The 18,567-nt window shown below is 58.0% G+C and overlaps 1 protein-coding gene across 1 annotated transcript; it reads left to right on the forward strand.

Annotated features, from left to right (window-relative positions):
- Positions 1–1,948: 1,948 nt before the first annotated feature.
- On the forward strand, positions 1,949–16,887 carry METTL22 (methyltransferase 22, Kin17 lysine). Its single transcript, XM_079120468.1, has 10 exons — positions 1,949–2,101; positions 4,176–4,535; positions 7,715–7,755; positions 7,843–7,987; positions 10,797–10,868; positions 12,008–12,061; positions 12,935–13,015; positions 13,208–13,310; positions 14,768–14,936; positions 16,170–16,887. Exons 1-10 carry the CDS (start codon positions 1,996–1,998, stop codon positions 16,203–16,205), a joined length of 1,167 nt encoding a protein of 388 aa, XP_078976594.1. The 5' UTR covers positions 1,949–1,995; the 3' UTR covers positions 16,206–16,887.
- The last annotated feature ends 1,680 nt before the right edge of the window (positions 16,888–18,567 follow it).

The raw sequence follows: 18,567 nt of genomic DNA on the forward strand, positions 1-18,567 counted from the left end.
TCCTGTTTATAGGGACAGAGATGAAGTTCACCCAGGCCTGGGGCCTCCCGAGGGCTCCCCCTCAGCCTGTGCTCTCTGGGCCCCTTCTCCAGAAACCCTGGTGCTCATGGAGAAAACACCTTGCAAAGGGCCCCTGGCCATGAACAGAGGCTATGGGATTCACAAAGGCCTCCAACAACCATGAGTGAATGTTATGGTTTGGGGGTTGTGAGGTGGCCCCAGAAAGTTCATGTTACACAATGCAGGAATGTTCAGAGGTGAAATGATTAATTATGAGAAATATAACCTAATTAGTGGACTGATCTATCTGATGAATTAATAATTTGGCAGGACTACTTGGTGATAACTATAGGTAAGTGAGGCTTGGCTGGAGGAGGTAGGTCACTGGGGGCATGCCCTGGAAGGGTCTATCTTCCCTGCGTCCCCTGTCTCTGCTTTCAAGATGTCATGTTGAGCAGCTCTCTTCCACTACACCCTCTGCCCTGATGTTCTGCCTCACCTAGAATACCAAGCAATGGAGTTGGCCTACCATGGACTAAGATCTCTGAAATCGCAAGCCCAAAATTAAATGTTTTCTAAGTTGTTTATGTCTGGTATTTTGGTCACAGTCCCGAAAAAGGTGACTAACACAGGGGTCTACCACTTTCAAATTTCACAATGCTTGCAAGTGTACTGAAAGTATAACATTGGATTTTATTTCCTGTTAGACTCTTACAAAGACTGAGATTCTGGATTTGCCCTGGAGTTGGAGACTTCATGAGTCGATGAATGAGCGAACATCACCTATTAATAATAAGGAGCACAAGAAGCCAGGACAACAGTGGCATCAGTGATAAGGAATAGCAGCACAGGCTCTGGAGCCTCCACCCTGGGTAGGAATCCAAACGACACTGCTTAGGGTAGCTGGGTGACCTTGGACAACTTATTTAATTCTCTGGAGGGCTGGGTCCGCAGACCCACGGGCAGAGACGTTCCCTGCCAGGCCCCGCACAGCAGAAAGCCCGACTGGCAACAGTGAGCCTCCAGGGCCGCGCCTCCAAGTCAGCCGGACCCGCACGCATGCGCGGTCGGCAGGTGGGCGGGGCCATGGTAACGCGCAGGGAGGGCATCCGGAGTAGGGAGGGCTGCAGGAATCAGCCGGCCCCGCACGCATGCGCGGTCGGCAGGTGGGCGGGGCCACTGACGCGCGGGGCGGGGCCGCGCTTGCGCACGCCGGCTGTCATGGCGGCCCCCTGAGTCCCGGGGCAAGGCTGGAGAGGACTCCCCGCCCAGGTTGCGGCGAGTAAGCCCTGAGGGTCGTGGCGGGTTGTGGAAAGGTGCACCGGCTGCTGGCCTGGAGGTCTGGGCGGCCACGCATCGGTGCCTAAGGCCAGATCCCACTCAGTTTCCCTTCCGAAACAAGGGTGTCGGGAGGAGGCCACGTCCTCGCCCTCCCGGGGTCCAGGAAGACCGCGCGGGGAGACGTGCCTAGGAGGACTTCAGGGCGAAGCGTCGGGATTAGTAGACAGGTAGTAGGCAGGCAGGGAGGGAGGGAGTAGTAGGCGATAGGGCAAAGGCACATATGGCAAAGCGACTCTGGCGACGCAGCTAAGCTGTGGGGTACGGCAGTTTATTCTACTCCCTCTGACTTTCTTGTTTGAATGTTTTCATCATTAAAAAATTCGGGAGAAAATAGAGAAAAGGAACTTTATCCCTGTTTACAAATGGAAATTCAGATCCCCTGTCATAAACAGAAGATCACCGTGAAAATGGACACAGTGCAAGCAAAATAACAAATTCTAGCTGGATTCTTTTCCTTTGCCAAGGCTGAGAATTTCTCCTTGGGAACAGGGAATTGGCAGGGAAACAGGCACCACCCTGGTGAGAGTGGTGGTGCAAACTCATTGCCTGCCCCCCTGGGTTGGGTATGTCTCTTGCTCCCCTCTGGAACCTGCCCCCCTGAAGGCCTGTTCTCACCTCTTAGGAGCTGTGTCCCCGGAATAACGGGACCCAACTATGGATGAGGTCACCTTCAAAAGTGACACTGTGCTGTCAGATGTCCACCTCTACACCCCGAACCAGAGACGCCTCATGGTGCGGCTAAATGGCGTGGGGCAGCCTGGTAAGGTCCTAGGTTGGGTGGAGTAGCTCAGTCCCCCACAGATCCCATTTCATTTTCCGCTTTCCTATACGAATCTTTCTGGGGATTGATTATTTAACTAGATTATTTGACTAGATTATTTAACTGTCGTCCTCACACACCAGGTAAGCTCACCTTTGTTGAACACAGTCCTGTGCTTTCCTGAGCACCTGAGCCTGTTGTGCACCAGGCCCAGGACTTGATGCTGGGAATGCAGAAGTGAGACAAGCTCTACCTTCAGCAAATCCAGAGGGGCCAGTGCTGACTGTCACTGCACCCCATTCCTCTGCCCTGCCCAGTGTGTCTACCTGCTGTTTGCCTGGCTGCTTCTCTTTGCTTCCCCCAGGCTCCCTGGCTTTTCTTCTCCACTTCTTCCCCTACTCTTCTCCCAGCAGCCAAGAGGATCATTGAAAATGCAGACCAAATCTCAGACTCCCTTTAGTTTCCCTCCCAAGTAATGCCCAGACACTCCTCACCTTGGTCTGCAAGGCCCAGCCTCAGCCAGCCTCAGCCTCAGCCTCCTTGTCTACCCTCCCCCACCCCCCTTCCCTTGCAGCTCTGTGGCCACTCTCAACTTCTCGCTCAAACCCTGCACCTGCTTTCCCCTTCCTAACCCTGGCCCTGCAGGGTTCAGCTCCTCCTCCTCAGACAGGTCCCCCGACCACCCTCCCAACTCCAGATACTCTGTATTGGTTTTTTTGTTTGGTGTGATTATTAATAACTCCCATTTCCCTCCTGTCCCAATTTGGATGGTACATTAGACCAGTGTCTCAAACCACAGCCTTTGGGCCGCACCTGGCCATAGCTTGGTTTCATAAATAAGGTTCTATTGAAACACACCAAGCCCACTTGTTTCTGTTTTTATAGTTGCAGTGGCAGAGTGAGAAGTTGCAACAGAGACCATGTGACCCACGGAGCTGAAAATATTTACTATTTAACCTGTTTTCCTCAGAAAAAGTTTGCTGGCCCCTAAGTTGTATGGTTGCCACATCTGTGTCACACAGAACGAGGTCTTGCTGTACCCATAGGACTAACACACAGTCTGTAATCTTCTTTAATGTTTCCCCTCCAAGTCCCAAGATGTCACATTCTGCATTGCCTCCTCAGTCCCAGCTTGGCCCTCGGCACAGTGTTGCCCAGTGAATGTCTGTCGGGTAGATGGGTGGGTGACTGCTCCAAACTTCGGCATAAGCTGGGGATGCAGTGGGGACCTACAGGAGAGGCAGTGGAACTCAGCCCTACATGCTGAAAAGGATCTTTCCCAACTGGTGGAGGAAATGCATGCCAGGCAGAGGGGACAGCTGGCACGAAGGTGTGGGTGGGCACTGTTCTTGGGCTCTTCCCGCTGCTGCCTCCTGTGGTAGTTTCCAGGAGGAGGCAGAGAGCAGCGCCCTCATCTCCCGTAAAGTCGGGGGGAGGGAGCCTGGGGAGAGGAGGCCTGGAACACAGGGGTAAGACCCACTCCGCCAGGTCCCATCACAGCCTTGGACTCCCCAAGGGTAGACACTTGTTCTCTTGCGGCGGATGAGTGACTTGCAGGACATCAGACCCCTGGGAAGATGGAGGACTCAGCCCTGGGCTGCCTGCTCTGAAGTTTTCTCCCCTGCCTCCAGCCCACTCTTCCTGGCACAGGCCCTTATTGAAACCTGTCCCAGTTACTTTCTGGCCACCAGATGGTTGCCCTCCAGACCTTCAGAGGCGGAGCAGAGTGTGAAAAGGGTGTCGGCTGGAGTCGCAGGCTGCTCGCCGCCTCGGCCACCTCGCTTAGCCTCCGCCTCGTGTCTGTGAGGTGGAGCTGGTGCCTCCCTCGCAGTGATGTGAGGGTCAGATGAGAAGACCCTGCCTCCACCCCATGCTCAACAAAGCACAGGCTGCTCTGGTCAGTGCCTGGTGGCCCCAGCCGGTGGTCAGTCCTGACTAAAATGGGCCCTTTCTGCTGGTGTCAGTGTGTCCCCACCTGGCTTTCCAAGACCTTCCCAGGTGGGACCCAGGCTTCTCAGAGGAGTTTAAAAGGACCCCTTGGAATGCCTCATCTGTGTTTTGTCTTGCCTTTCAGTCTTCCTGTCCCCGTTCAAGCTTCTGTGGAGTCAAGACTCTTGGACAGACTCTGGGACCAAGGGTGACCGTCACAGAGATGCTCACACATGGGAGGCCCCTCCTGCTGGCTCAGGCAGCCCAGGGTCCCCTCCTGGCAGTGGCCACAGCCATGCGGGTTCCCCACTCCAGGCAGGGGCAGGAGCTCAGCTGGATGAGGATGGGGATTTGGACGTGGCGAGAAGACCACGGGCCACCTCTGTTCCTGACCAGGAAGAGCCTCCAAGAGACAAGGTACACCCCATGATTCTCACGCAGGAGGAAGACGACGTCATGGGAGACGAAACTCCAGAGAGCTGCCCCAACAGTGTCATCCAAATAGGTAAATAAAGGTCTCCTGCCACCTAGGGCACAGGAATGTCTGAGTGTCGGCTCTAGTTCAGGCCCAGGCCCGGACAGCCTAGGCAGGACGGTAGCAGAACCCGCCTGGTGCAGCTGGAGGCAGAGCGTGTTCTCCAGAACACCCAGGCTGCTCTCCTGGGCACGACTCCTCACAGCTTCCCATTACCCTCAGGATAGGCTTCGGATGACAGCTTACAAGGCTAGGGGTGACATGGACTCCGCTGGCCTCTGCGGCTTCAGCTCACACTGCCTACAGTCCTCCTGTCTGCATGCCTCCTTGCTTCTGGCCTCCACTGTACAGTACTCCCATCCTGTGGTGCCCGTTGTCTTCCTGTGCTTTCTGAACACATCCCTGACTGTCAGAGCCCCAGCTTAGCCATCAGCTCCCCCAGGAAGCCTGGCTGCCGCTGTCTCCTACACCCAGGGTCTAACTCAGTGTGCTAGGGTGTGGGTCAGAGCGGGTTGTAGAAGGCTCGGCCAGGCTGGGCAGGCACTGGGCAGCCAGGGAGATCTAGAGCTGGGTGTGGGAGACGGGGGTGTAGATCCACTGTTAATGTGGTGTGGGCCAGTCAGTGGACAGGAGCTTGGAGGCTGGTGGGAAAGGGGAGGTGGGGCAGGACCACGCACAGCACCTCCCAGGCAGGGCAGCGAGGGCCGGCCACTCCTGGACTTCACATCTGGGGACCTGCACCCTGGAAAGTCCAGGATCAGTGAGGAGGAGGGCAGGAAGCACATTAGCAATGGCTTCTCTCCTGTTGGGGTTTTTTGCCAACATACTCTCAGCCCCTGCAGACCCCAGAGTAGGTCACAGGTAGGGAGGGACAGGCCCGACCACACAGCTCAGTGGTGAGGAGGGCTTTGGGGCTGCATGCTCAGGGAGGAGCTCTGACTTGTCTTTGAGGTCCAGTGTTGCAGTGGTGTCTGTGGTCCTGTGGGCTGCCCAGGACTGCCGGCCGGAACCCAGGGGCCTGTGACCGAACAGAAAGATCAAATGGCAGCTCTGACATCAATCCACTGAGCAGGTCATCTCTCTTTGGTGCCAGGCAGCCCTGTTCTCGACCACTCCAGTGAGGTGACAAAATGCACAGGACTCCGTCTTCTCCATGGTTACCTCTGGTCCTCACAGCCTCTACAGGAGCGATGATAGTCCCATTTCACAGAGGAGGGGACCGAGCTCAGAGAGCTTGAGAAACTTACCCAAGGCCACAGAGCAGGTCCATGACAGAGCCAAGACTCACCCAGCCCAGCCTCCTGCCCCATGGCATGTGACTTGGAAAGCTGTTTCCCGTGGGCCCATTTCACCCTCAGCCCTCACTTCCCTGCCTCCCTGAGGGGGAAGGAGAACCTTTGGCCTCCAGTATGCACGCATGTTGTGTTGTGGGATTTACGTCCTGCAAGCTTAGAAGAGTCCCATGGGAAAGGTCCAGTGTGTGGCTTTGCCACAAGGTCTGTGTCTCATATTGGATGTTTACCCGTCAACTGGCTGTCAGTTTGCCCTACCACCCAGGGCAGAGCGGACGATGAAGTTCTCGAGCTTGGGTGGTGGCTCTTGTTTCATCCTGGGCTACAGCGCTGTCTTCTGCAAAACTTGACTGGCGGGGCCGCTGGGTGGTGGTCCTGCAGAGCTGGATTTTGAACCCATCTCCACCGTCACCAGCAGGCGACCTTGGACAGGGTTCTCCCATCCAGAACCTCAGTTTTTGCACCTGTAGAATGGGGTCAGGGAGACTGCCCTCCTGGGGTTTTGGTGGTAATCTAGTGAAATACTGTCCAGGAAGTCCATTTTTTATTGATTCCCAAATGAGACCTGCCGCAGAGTGCACATTTGCTGAGCCCTCACTCTCTGCAGAGCCCTGGCTGGCTGCGCCTCAGTCCCCATGTCTGCATCTGTGAAGTGGGGAAGCCCTGGGTCAAGGGGAGCCTGTGAAGCCAGCCCTGGCCTGGCTCAGAGGCGTCCAGCCAGCACAGGTACAGGGAAGGCGTGTTACTGCCGTGGGGCTTGGCGGGCACGTTTCTGTTCTGGTTTCAGACCAAATGACTCCGTGAGGCCCCGGCACTCCCCCCAAGTCCTGAAAGTAGGCCAGCTTATTAAAAGGGATCCAAACCATGGCCTCAAACCCAGCCCGATGCTGGACAGGCATGAGTCGCTGTGTGGGGAGCTCAGGGGAAGTCTTCACGTAGTGCGGGAATCTTGGTCAGACTTACCCTGGAGAAGCCCTCAGGGCAGTGGCCCAGGCCTCCTGGGGGACCCACAGTCAGTCACCTGGCTCCGGTACAGGTACTTGACTTGTGCCGTAGACCCTGTGGAGGTCACAGGAGCCCTGGGCACAGTGAGATGCTCACACTGAGAGCTCACAGGAATCAAAAGGAACCAGGGAGGCAGGGGCCTCGGGAAGTGGGGTCGGCATCCCCTCCCCCACCCCTGCAGCCCTGCACCTTCCACCTTGGGCCTTCCGCCTTCTTTTTATGACACTGTGGATTGGTTTTGTGCAAGTCTGATGAGCAAGGGAAGCTACACTCCTGGCCTATGTGTTTGAACTTGATTGCCCTGTGGTCCCACTTAGGTGCCAGGGCAAGCTCTGACCTAGCAGCAGACACGTGGCCTCCTGCTTCCTCTCACCTTCCGTTCCCTCTCCACCTGAGTTCATCCTAACATGTGTGCTTACATGTTGTGCCTAGAACACTTACACTTCCTTCACATGCTTCTCTTCAATCTTTTGGGAAAGAATATACGCTCAAACTAATTTTATTAATTTCTAGTGTGGTTCTAAGTGTAAGAGAATATTTTGGAATGAGTTGTGATTACTGTCAGCACCTAAATATATCGCAGTTGTAAAGTTGCAGTTCTAGACACCAGGCATCGTGCGATGCATGTTTAATGAGGCTGGGTCAAGCTCTCCTCTGACCCAAGTCTCCAGCTAAGGGCAGGGTCACCTGGTGATCTGATGCAGAGGCAGCCACGGGCCTGCCCCCCAGTGATGCTCAAACACTCCTGCCTGGTAGCCTGGCCCGAGCTTCTGCTTCCCTCTGGAACACTGACCGGTGCCATCTGGCTGTTGGCAGATTGCCGTGCACCCCTCCCCACCCCTGCCACCTGCTGGCTTTCTCTCCGTCCCCGTTTTCACAGGGGCATTTCTCTTTCGGTTCCATCCCATCTAGAGCACACCATGGCCACCCCGCTGGAGGATGTTGGCAAGCAGGTGGGTAGGTCCTGTCCTCTTCCTGATCCCGAGGAGAGTTCCTCTGGAGCCTCGCGTCACCTGCGTTCTTGGTCCTCTCCCCTCCAGGTGTGGCGAGGCGCCCTCCTCCTGGCAGACTACATCCTGTTCCGACGGGACCTCTTCCAGGGACGCACTGTGCTGGAGCTCGGGGCAGGCACGGGGCTCGCCAGCATCGTGGCAGCCACCGTGGCACGGACCGTGTATTGTACAGGTAACGAGGCGGTGGCCTAGGCTGCAGGGAGCGGCCATTGGGGAAGGAGGCGGAGACACCAGGAATTGGATGTTGGCCATTCCCCTGGTTTGCTTAATAACAAATGACCCAGCAATGCCCAACGAGTGGCCACAGTGTCACCCCGCACACATCAGATCAGTGAGTGTCAGTGTCTGATGCCCCAGAAAGAACAAACGTCTCAGGGAACCATGGAGATACTCCTTCTCGTGAGCCTTGAAAACAGGCTCACGTTTATTTCTGACCATAGATGTCTTTGCCTGTTCTTTGGGAAATTTGTGAAACAGCAAATAAAGTTACTCATAATGCAATCCCCAGATTCATGCAGCAGTATGCAGTTTATTCAGCACCTGCCGTGTGCCCAGGATGCTTCCGGGCGTAGTCAGTCCTGGAGGGAGTAAAACCACCACGTCACTGTTCCAACTGTTGGTATTTGCTTGCACACACACATACGACCTTTTCCATTTTGGTAGCAGGTACAGACTCCCAAAGAATAGCTGATCTGAAATTGCCCAGGGCCTGTCCTGCCCACGTGTTGGGAAATGTTTTTTTCAGCATTTTCCCATGTCACTAGCAGTTATTTAACTATGGCTTTTAATGACCATCTCGTTTTCAACCCCTCGTTACGGAGCGTTTGACGGTTGTTTCTTTCATTTTGATAACACTGGGATGAAGCCTTCGTGTGTTCTGATACCCCTTGGACCAGGTTTCCAGGAGAGGGTGGGACTTGTCTTAAGCTGTTGCTCCTTGTTGCCAGCTTATTTCTTTTTGATTTTTTATTTTGAAATCTCATTAGACTAGCACAGAAGTCACTAAAATAATCTGAAAAGTGTCATATACTTGTTTTAGTCAGCTTTTATATTGCTGTGACCAAAAGACCCGACAAGAACAACATAGAGAAGGAAGACTTTATTTGGCTCAAAGTTTCAGCAATTTAGTCCATCACTGGCTGACGCCATCGCTCTAGGCCCAAGGTGAGGAGGAGCATCATGGTGGAAAATGAGGAGGAAAGCAGCTCAGGACATGGCAATTAGGAAGCAGAGAGTGAACTCCACTCACCAGGGACAGAACATAAAGCCCACAGGCACAGTGACCTGCTTCCTCTAGGTACACCCTGCTTGCCTATGGTTACCAGCCAGTGAATCCATATCAGTGGATTAATCATGATTAGATTACAGCTCTCGTAATCCAATCTTCACCTCTGAACATTCTTGCATTGTCCCACACGTGAGCATTTGGGGGACACCTCACATCTAAACCCATTGATGACACTTTACACAACCACAGTGCAGCAGACTGGCATGGGGGCTGTTTATGGAGCTGCAGCTGGGCCAGACTGCCCCGTTGAGTGTGCCGGGCTGGGAGGGAGGCCTATGGCATGAGCACTGTCACCCTCTAACCTGTCCACATCTGCTGGGCAGACAGGGATTTGCTGAAGTGGTTTGCACTTCCTTGCTTGCTAGTGAAGGTTTTCACGGCACAGACTTTTGCTTCTGAGATGGGGAGGGGAAGTTGGGGTGACCCGGTACTGTGGTACACCTTTCCTGGTGCTGAGCTAGCCACTGGCGGGGTTGACCAGGCAGCCATCCCGAGTGCTGCTCCTTGGCAGTTTCATGAAAATTGCAAGCCAGGAGCTTCACGGGGTGCCTGGTGCCTAGTAGTGAAATAGCATCAAATGGTCTTATCCTGAGAGGGACTCAGCAGCATGGAGAGGAGAACTTCGCTTAGCGGCACGTCACAGTTACCAAGGCCCCGACAATCAGCTACGTGATCAGGTGGGTGGATCAGCCCGATGGTGGCTTCACCGTGACAGCCAGAGAGCCCATTTCCATTGCCTTTGTCCAGAAGGGCAAACAGGCTAAGGTTGAATGGCTGGTCCAAGGTCAGAGTCATGCTGCTGCTGAGAGCCAAGACCCCGCCCCAGACCTGTCCAGGGTGCGGTGCCTGGTCATGCGCAGGGATTTCACATGTCCCCAGAGCGGTCCCCGCAGAGGGGTGGACATGGCCTCTTCCAGGCTCCAGGCTCCTACTGCACTCGGCCAGAACAGCTTCCTCTTACCACGCCACTGTTAGGATGGCTCCGTGGCAGAGGGCATGCTGGGCAAGCACGGGCACCGTGGTTCACTGCTGAGCCAGTCCTGCGCTGCCAGCACTGTCCTCTTTCCTCAGGCCCAGGACAGGGCTGGGTCTGAGCCTGTGCTGAGCACGCACCCCTGCAGCAGGCTCTGCGTAGCCCCCAGCGCACCTTCTGGTCCCTGGGTGTCGCAGTCACGGGACATCCCCGCCTCCTCTCTCGCATGCCTGGTTGAAGATCAGTCGTTAGCAGAGTGCTGCTTCGCTCAGAGAGAGTCCCCTGTGTCCGTGCTGCCAGGACGTGGGAAAAGTCGTCCCTGAGCAGCCTCAGCCGGCCTGCACCTCCAGAACTGTCGGTCGCCCTCTGACTGCCACCAGTTTCCTGGAGTGTCAGACTCCCTGGAGTCGGATCCCAAGTCCTGCTCTGGCTGGTCAGGGGACTTGCTCAAGTCTGTCGGGGTGCCACTGCCCCAGGGTGGCTGTGAACACGCAGGGCAGTGCCACGCCTGCTTGGCGCACCTTCTGGAGCACCTGCAGTGCTGTCCCCACCAGGACAGCACTTCACTTAGGGGGAAGGTTGAAAAGAGCCTGCGGTGCCCCTCTGGTCTGCCGAGGGACGCAGGGGACGGGGCCACTCAGGTCTGGGTGGTGCTCCTGGGGCCGCTCTTCAGGCGCAGTCCTAGAGCTGTGTCCTGACAGCCACCGTCTGTCCTTCCAGATGTCGGTGTGGATCTCCTGGCTATGTGCCAGCGGAACGTCACCCTCAACAGCCACCTGGCTGCCGCGGGAGGTAGGCTGGCCCCGAGGGGTTCCTCTGCTGGGCAGCCAGAGGGGCCCAACACGGGGCCCTGGGAGGTGGGATTCCACCTGCTTCCCTGGTCCAGGAGATGGCTTCCAGGAGCAGGCTCTCGGCTCTGGGGCACAGGCACTGTCCTGGGGCAGCCCCTCCCCTCGCCACACAACCGCGTCCTCCTTGAGCTCCGTCCGGCCTGGACGTGACCCCACCTGGTCTCCCACTCCTCTTCCCACCTGGCTGTGCCGTCCACGCATCCAGCGCCACCTTTCTGAGTTGCAAGTGATGCTTCCACCAACCCCTGGAAACCTCAGGGGTCCTGCAGGACAGTCCGGCTCCTCCGCAGCCTCCCAGCCCTTCCAGGCCTGGCTGCTGCCTGCTGGCCACACCGCTCCCAGCCAGGGACCCCTTCTCAGGCTGCACCCTGCCCTCTGCCTGAAGTCCTGGCTGCCCAGCCCTGCAGGACCTGCAGGAGCCGTCTGCACAGTGGCCTCCTCGCTGACCTGTCCATGCCGCCGCCTGTGGGGGCTTTTTCTGACGGCAGCGCCCCCCACAGGCCTCAGGCCCTCGAGTTTTGCCCATGGGTCACAGCAGGAGACTGACTCCTTGCTGGTCTGGTCCCGGCTGTCCCTCCCTCTTCACTCACCCGCTCCAACCCAGCACACCTGGCCTCCCCCCAGGTCCCCTCCAGGTGGTCCCTCCACCCAGAGCTGTCCAGAGAGTCACACGCAGACTCAGCACACTAATGACCCTGCCGCTGAGCACGTGCCTGTCGGCTGGCTGGTGTCTGGCACCCACTAGACCCTGAGCGGTGGACTGGGCCCACCTGCCTCCCCACCAAGGCCGTGGCCAAGCACCCTCGGGGACAGGGAGGAGCAGCGCCGTGGCCCCAGGCCCCCACCTCTCCTCCCCCTGTGCCTGCGGCATTGCCTGACCCCACCAGTCCCCCTGAGGTGGCAGGATCCCAGCCAGGCCAGGAGTCAGGCGTATTTTCCTGCCTTGTACAGTTGCTGGCAGCTTGTGCTCAGAAAATGCGGGGAGGAGGGGAAGGAGAAGGGGCGGGTGGGCTGGCGGGCAGCGTGGTGCCCCCTCTGGTCGCGCCTGCATTTGGGCCCTCGTCTGCCCCGTTCTCACAGGAGGTGTGGTCAAGGTCAGGGAGCTGGACTGGCTGAAGGATGAACTCTGCACAGGTGTGTTTCCCAGGTAGCCGCTGGGCTCAGGGCCTCCGGCACCCATGGCTGGGCACTGTGGTTGGCTGAGCTTCAGAGCCCAGCTGCCGCCCGGCCCCACAGCCGGCAGGTTCCCTGACTGCCAGTGGATGACAAGCTGTTGCTTACCAAGCCCCCGCCACACGTCAGGCACCTCACGTCATGTCCTTATTCAGACTTCCACGGTCCTGACTGGAGACCAGCGCTCAGAGAGGTTGGGGCCCGCCCTCAGTCCCACAGCTGTACTGGGCAAGGTCAGGGTGTGGCCCCAGGCTGCTGCCCTCTGGGCACACACTGTTTCCCAGCAAGTGGTGGTCCTGGGAGACCCACTGGGTGGAAGAGTCCTCTGCATTTCCTCTGCGAACTATTTCAGACCTGAAGCTTGCTCTTTATAGAGACTCCCACAGGTGAAAAGAACCATCACCTGCCCGGTGCCCTGCATACTGTGGGTCCCTTTACCTTCCCAGCAGTCCTATGGGAGAAGTGCTAGGCCCTTTTTTTGTGTGCACAAAACCAGAACCCAGAGAGATATAGCATGTTTCTTGGGGCCGCACAGCAAGTAAATGGGGCAGGAGAGCCCTGGGCATGGCACAGAAGACGTTCTCAGGGCTGCTGGCTGAGGTGGAGGACAAGGCCGTCATCTGCCTGCCCATCACCAGCAGGAAGGGCACCCCCTACACTGCAGCGGTCCCCACGGGCCCTGAAGCTGGGCGCAGGGCCTTGGGTTTGCTGGTGGTGCCCACTGTGCTGAGCTGCCCAACCCCATCTCCTGATGCTCCTTTCGGTCATCGTCCAGTAAGGGCTGGTGGCCGCAGAGGCAGCAGTGAGCCAGGCCCTCCCCTTCTCCTCTGGCAGACCCCGAGGCCCCCTTCAGCTGGTCGGAAGGGGACATCGCTGACCTGTACGACCACACCACCGTGCTGTTTGCAGCCGAAGGTGAGGAGCTCTGTCACGTGCACCCCTGTCCTCTCCTGTGGGGTGCAGTGTTCCCTCGCCTCCGCTGTGCCCTGTCTTGGAGGCATCTTTCCAGAGCCACAGCCTCAGTGTCCAGGCGACCAGGATCCTCCTCCCCTCCGGAGGCCCTCCTGCTCGCCCTCCCAGCACCTCTCCCGCGATGTCACCCCACAGTGTTCTACGACGACGACCTCACCGACGCGCTGTTCGCCACGCTCTCCCGCCTCGCGCACAGGCTGAAGAACGCTTGCACCGCCATCCTGTCGGTGGAGAAGCGGTGAGCTGTCCCTGGCATGCCCCTCACTCCGCCACACTGGGTCCCCATCCAGACCAGGGAGGGAGGCAGGCATCAGGGGATGCCCTGGCCACCCTAGGTGGTGACACCAGGGCCCGTCGGCTCAAGACCCTGCTGCTCCCAGATGCCCAGGCCCTGCCCGCTGCCCTGGGGCATTGTGTGCATTTTGCTCTTTTATGAAAAGAAGACATTGTTCTGTGTTCCTCCATCTAACAAAACCTGAGAACGGGAAGCTGAAGTGGCTGGTGGAGGCAGGGTGGCAGAGGGCGCCCTCACTCACCGCGCCTGCCGTGGTCACCTGCCGAGTGTCAGTGGCTCCCCCTCTCCTGCACAGGATTTCCGTCCGGGCCACGTGTTCTTGCACACTCAGGGCAGACCTCGTTCCAGGGAGGGGCAGTGTCGGATCTGGGTTTTATAGACAAGGGAACCATAGTCAGCACGAGCCGGAGATGCATGCCAAAAAATGACCCTCAAATTTGTTTAGGTGAGGGCTCCTTACTGTTTGAGGTACGTGCTGACATGTTTGCAGGGGACTTGCTGGTTCATCTGGGATGGCCTCAGGGAGAGCAGAGGTGATCAATGAGCCGGGAGTTGACAGTGGCGAAGCTGGGCAGTGGGCCCATCATGGTTTATACACTGTCCTCCTTTTGCATGTTTGTGATTTTAAAAACAAAAACAAAAGAAAATGTTCAGTACTGGGGTCTGAACTCGGGGCTCTACCACTGATCTACATCTCCAGCCCTTTTTATTTTGTTTTATCTTGAGACAGGGTCTCCCATCAGTTGCTGAGGCTGGCCTCAAACTTGAGCCTCAGCCTCCCAAGTTGCTAGGATCATGGGTGCACACCACTGCTCCCAACGTGATTTTTATAATAAAAGATTTGGGAAGGAGATGAAGAGCTTGAATTTCAAGCCACATCATCTTGCAGATTCTGGATTGGAAGGTGCAGATGAGAGGGTCAGGAAACTCGGTCCTGAAGTCCTGCCTCCCTCTTCCTCCCTCTCTTCTCCATAACCCAGCAGCTTCCTGGCCACGTCATTGCCGTCAGCTGTACCCCTTCCCCTGCCATGGCCTCTCACTCATTCATCCCACACATGGTTACAGGGCAACTCCACGGGGTTCTGTGCTGGCTGCGGGCAGGACAGGCAGCAGAGCTCCTAAGTCTTCTCTTGCACCAATTTCCAGAGGCGAAGACTCCCTTTCCAGGGTTGTGATCTTGGGCACGTGGCCAGCTTCCTGAGCCTCGGCTTCCCCATCTGTAAAATGGAGCTGGTAACCAGGCTTCATACAGATTCAGGGAGGCATTTGCTGGGATGCTCAGCACATGGTAGTCACTCCGTTAAAACCCACCAGTAGGAAATGAGAGGAGTGAGGCAGCAGGAAGAGGCTGAGGAGGTGGTGAACCTGGTGCTGACGGGTGTGTGCCGCCTGGTCTGCAGGCTCAACTTCACGCTGCGACACTTGGACGTCACGTGCGAAGCCTACGACCACTTCCGCTCCTCCCTGCACGCACTGGAGAAGCTGGCCCCCGGCAAGCTGCGCTTCGTGGTGGAGCCTGTGGAGGCCTCCTTCCCGCAGCTCCTGGTCTACGAGCGCATCCGGCAGCTGGTGGGTGCGCCTGCCGTCCTGTGAGGGCCGTGGCTTACTCTGATGGGACCATGGGCAGAGGAGGTGATGGCCGCGGCCCAGGCCCTGCCCCGCAGTCCCGCGGGTGGCGTCCTCTTCAGTGAGGCCTGCAGGGCTCCGTGCCTGTGCTTAGTAGTCCCCACGTCCCCAGGGGGTCGGTGGCCACAGACCTTCACCCTGACTTTATAGCACATTCTTCCCTGTGGGCAGTTCAGACTCCAGAGAAAGCAAAACGCTGGGCAGGAGACTGTGGGGCAGTTCAGGAAGTCAGTGGAGGGGCCTGGGGGCCACAAGCCCAGTGCAGGCCTGCGTGAGCTCTGTGGAGACCTTGCAGCCTTGCCTCAGTGCAGCCGGCCCCTCTGCCCGGGCACAGCGGGGCCCCTCGAATCAGGCCTCTCGGGATCACCCTGAGGCGACACATGCGGGCGCCTTGATAAGCACCCCTCGCCGATGCTCACAGCAACAGCCGAGGCCAGGTGAGTCACCAGGCAGCAAGTGGCAGCACCAGCACCGGGGACTTAGTCCTATAGCCAAGTACTTCCTAGTACAGCTTTTAAATCCAGCACTTAGGGAATAGCTGAAAGATCAGATTGCCCTTCAAGAGCAGGAGCTGGGCTCCTGGAGCACAGGGTGGAGAGTTGGCATCCCTTGCTCTCTGTGCCATTGGCTGTGGCCTCCTCTGGAAAGGGCAGGCTGAGTAGTGAGTGGCAGGGCCGTCCTCTCACGCCCTGCCCCTCGCGCCCTGCCCCGCTTCCCAAGCAGAGGCAGCATTGCCTGTGTGGGGGTGCCAGCCATGTTCCAGAAAGACCTGCTCAGGGCCCGGCCACCACGGGGCAGCCTCCACGCAGACCGAGCTGTCCTGCTCATGAGGACCCGGAGGCTCCCTCCGAGACCCTAGCGTGTGCCTGCGCGGTCTCCACTTGCTGGCGTTGAGAGAGGTGTCACATGACCAGAAAGCCACCTCCGTAGGAAACTCAGCAGCCACAGAACGTGGAGGCTGCTCCAGACTGGAGAGGCCATGGGGACCTGATGCCCTCTCAGCTGAGCTGGGCTTCCCACCCAGACCCTGCCCCAGTGAGCAGAATGGCGCGGAGCTGCAGAGGGCAGAGGAAGCCGGTGCTCTGCACTGGCTCCACGCGCCCTGGAGCACCTGTTGCCACTGCGAGGCTGTGCTGGTGTCGCCTGGGCCCTCAGGAGCTGTCCCTCCTCTTGCAGGAGCTGTGGAAGATCGTTGCAGAGCCAGCAGCATGACCGGCCTGGGCAAGGCCCGTGGCCAGCTGTCCTCCCGATCTGCTTCTAATAAACCCAGAGCTCACGCAGTCCTGCGCCTGAGGTGCTGTCACTTCAGGGATGCGGTGAGCATGCCTCCGGTGGCCTCCGCTGCCTCCCGCAGCAGCCAGAGCCCTGCCGCTCTGGGAGCCGCCAGGCCTGCGGTCTGTGCAGGTCCCTCGGCCTGGCTGCCCCGGCGCTGCCTGTGGAGCAGAGGGCATGTTCCCCACTGGCCCTCGGCGGACCTCCCCGGGGTGGGCTGGGAGGTCAGGTAGTTCTTGCCCGGCTCTCCACCCTTCATGAGTGACCGAAACTGCCGTGACACCGCTGGGCACAGCAGCGCCTCCCTCCCGGCCTCCGTCTCCCCACCTGTCCTCCAGGGAGCGGCTCGACGTTCCCAGGGCTTCTGTTAGAGCTTCAGCCCTCTGTAACCAAGTCAGGTGTGCTCAGAGCAGCCGAAGATGCCCGCCTGGCCTCGGGGCTGCCCCCCGGGGGACCCTTCCACTTGCCCTCGGCCTCCCTGTCCACCAGGTCTCTGTGCCCGCTCCCAGGGGCTCCTCGCCACTCCCTCACTGCCCCTCCTGCCAGTCAGCCTGTCCTGCTCCACCCTGGGTGCGCCTCCTCGCTCCTGCTGTGTCCAGTCACCAGGCCGGCCCAGCTCTCCCCAGCCACCCCTCGGGTGCCCGGCTGCCCCTTCCCCTCCAGCTGGGCCAGCACAGCCTCTCCTCCCCAGGGGCAGGTCAGCGCCTGCACTCACCGCACCGTCACCGGCTTATCGCCTAGGGTCAGGTGTTGGCAAGTCCAGAGCCGCTTTTTCTTTCCAACACATCAAGGTCAGCATCATGGTTGTACCCGTTCCACAGCTGAGAAGGCCGAGGCCACCAAAGGAAAAGTCCCGTTTGTCTGAAGCATCTCTGCCTCTCCAGTGGATCGCGGCACTTACTGTCGAGTGGCCTTGTTGCGCATGGCGCTGGGGCTCACGTTGACGTGATGGCACACGCATGCACAGAATCTGTCCCAGGCCAGTGCCCGGTGCTGCCTTTCCCTCCCAGTCCCCTTCCCACTCCTTCCCACTACCCCACTGACCTTTCTTGTTTACAGCTCCTTCCCTTTGGTGCATTGTAGAAGGACACAAAGGTGAAATTCACTGCGGTGTGGTCATGTACGAGCGTAGGAGCGTTCGTTCCGATCCACTGTTACGTGAATTATCAGTACAAACTACCAATGAGCACAGTGTCTCCTTGCTGTGGGTCATTTGCCTCCAGGGGCATTTGGCAATGTTTGGAGACGGGTGCTACTGGTATCTAATGGGTGGAGGCCAGAGATGCCACCGGACATGCAGAGTGCATAGTAGAGCCCAGCAGAAGGTCCAGGCCTCCTGCCTGGAGTGCCAGGATGAGGGCCAGATCTAGACGAGAACCTGCAGGTGTGGGTCTCAGCTGAACATGGAGGCAGGGAATGCAGGATGTGGCTCGCCCACCTCGGGGTGCAAAGGAAACCTGCGCACACACATGATCTCCAAGTCTCAAAAGCCTTCCGAAAGGCGGAAGTGGTTCCTGTCTGACAGGTGGATCCTGGAGTTGGAGCAACCAAGTGAACCCAGCATCACACAGCACCAAGGCGAGACTCGGGCTTGCAGCCAGGCCCACCAGACTGCCAGGCAGGCCCCTGTGCTTCCCATCCCCCCAGCGTGGCCCCTGGGCCAGCAGCAGCAGGCCTGGCCCCCTCAGCACCTGAACCAGGACCTACAGTTTGATAAGAGCCCCGGTGAGTCGTGTACACAGTTCTTCCGAGGCACTGGGGGCCACAGCAGAGGCTCTGCCCTGTTCCTCTTTCCAAGACTCCTTTACAAAGACACCCTGATAGACTGGCTGTCACTGAGCAGCCCTGCAGATCACGCGGGGACATGTTAATAAAGAGTCTTCCAAACAAACCCACTAGACAGCCCCTGGCTGGTGATACCTCAGCCCTAACGGTGACGTCTTCCTAGCACTCCTGGGGACAGCCCATAAATGTAATTGGCACCAAGCAATTGAGTTGTCACTGCTTTGACCTGACGCATTAGGGCAAACTTTTCATGTCTGAGCCATTTGGCCTGAAAGCTTCCTCTGTGCTGAGCCCAGAATTCACCTTGATGTATGTGATGCACAGCAGCCTCGGAGTCCCCGTATGAGGCGAGGCAAGCCTCGTGTTCATGGCCTTGCGTGGCCCCGGAAAGTGCTCGTTTGGCCGTGATGATTCAGAGGCATGGACCCATCGAGGTGTTCTGCCAGGTGATTAACCCAGGCCGCTGGACTCAGTATTTTTTTGACACATTCTACTATTTCCAGAGAAATGGCTGGAG

Source organism: Sciurus vulgaris (genome assembly GCF_902686455.1).
Source record: "Sciurus vulgaris genome assembly, chromosome: 18".
Taxonomy (NCBI): domain Eukaryota; kingdom Metazoa; phylum Chordata; class Mammalia; order Rodentia; family Sciuridae; genus Sciurus; species Sciurus vulgaris.

What these genes read in the sequence shown, in the direction of transcription:
- METTL22 (XM_079120468.1), top strand. Translation starts at nt 1,996, where the DNA reads ATGGATGAGGTCACCTTCAAAAGTGACACTGTGCTGTCAGATGTCCAC. An exon ending in CCACCTGGCTGCCGCGGGAG is followed by an intron (nt 10,869 to 12,007) that starts GTAGGCTGGCCC and finishes CCGTTCTCACAG; the next exon opens with GAGGTGTGGTCAAGGTCAGG. An exon ending in CGTGCTGTTTGCAGCCGAAG is followed by an intron (nt 13,016 to 13,207) that starts GTGAGGAGCTCT and finishes GTCACCCCACAG; the next exon opens with TGTTCTACGACGACGACCTC.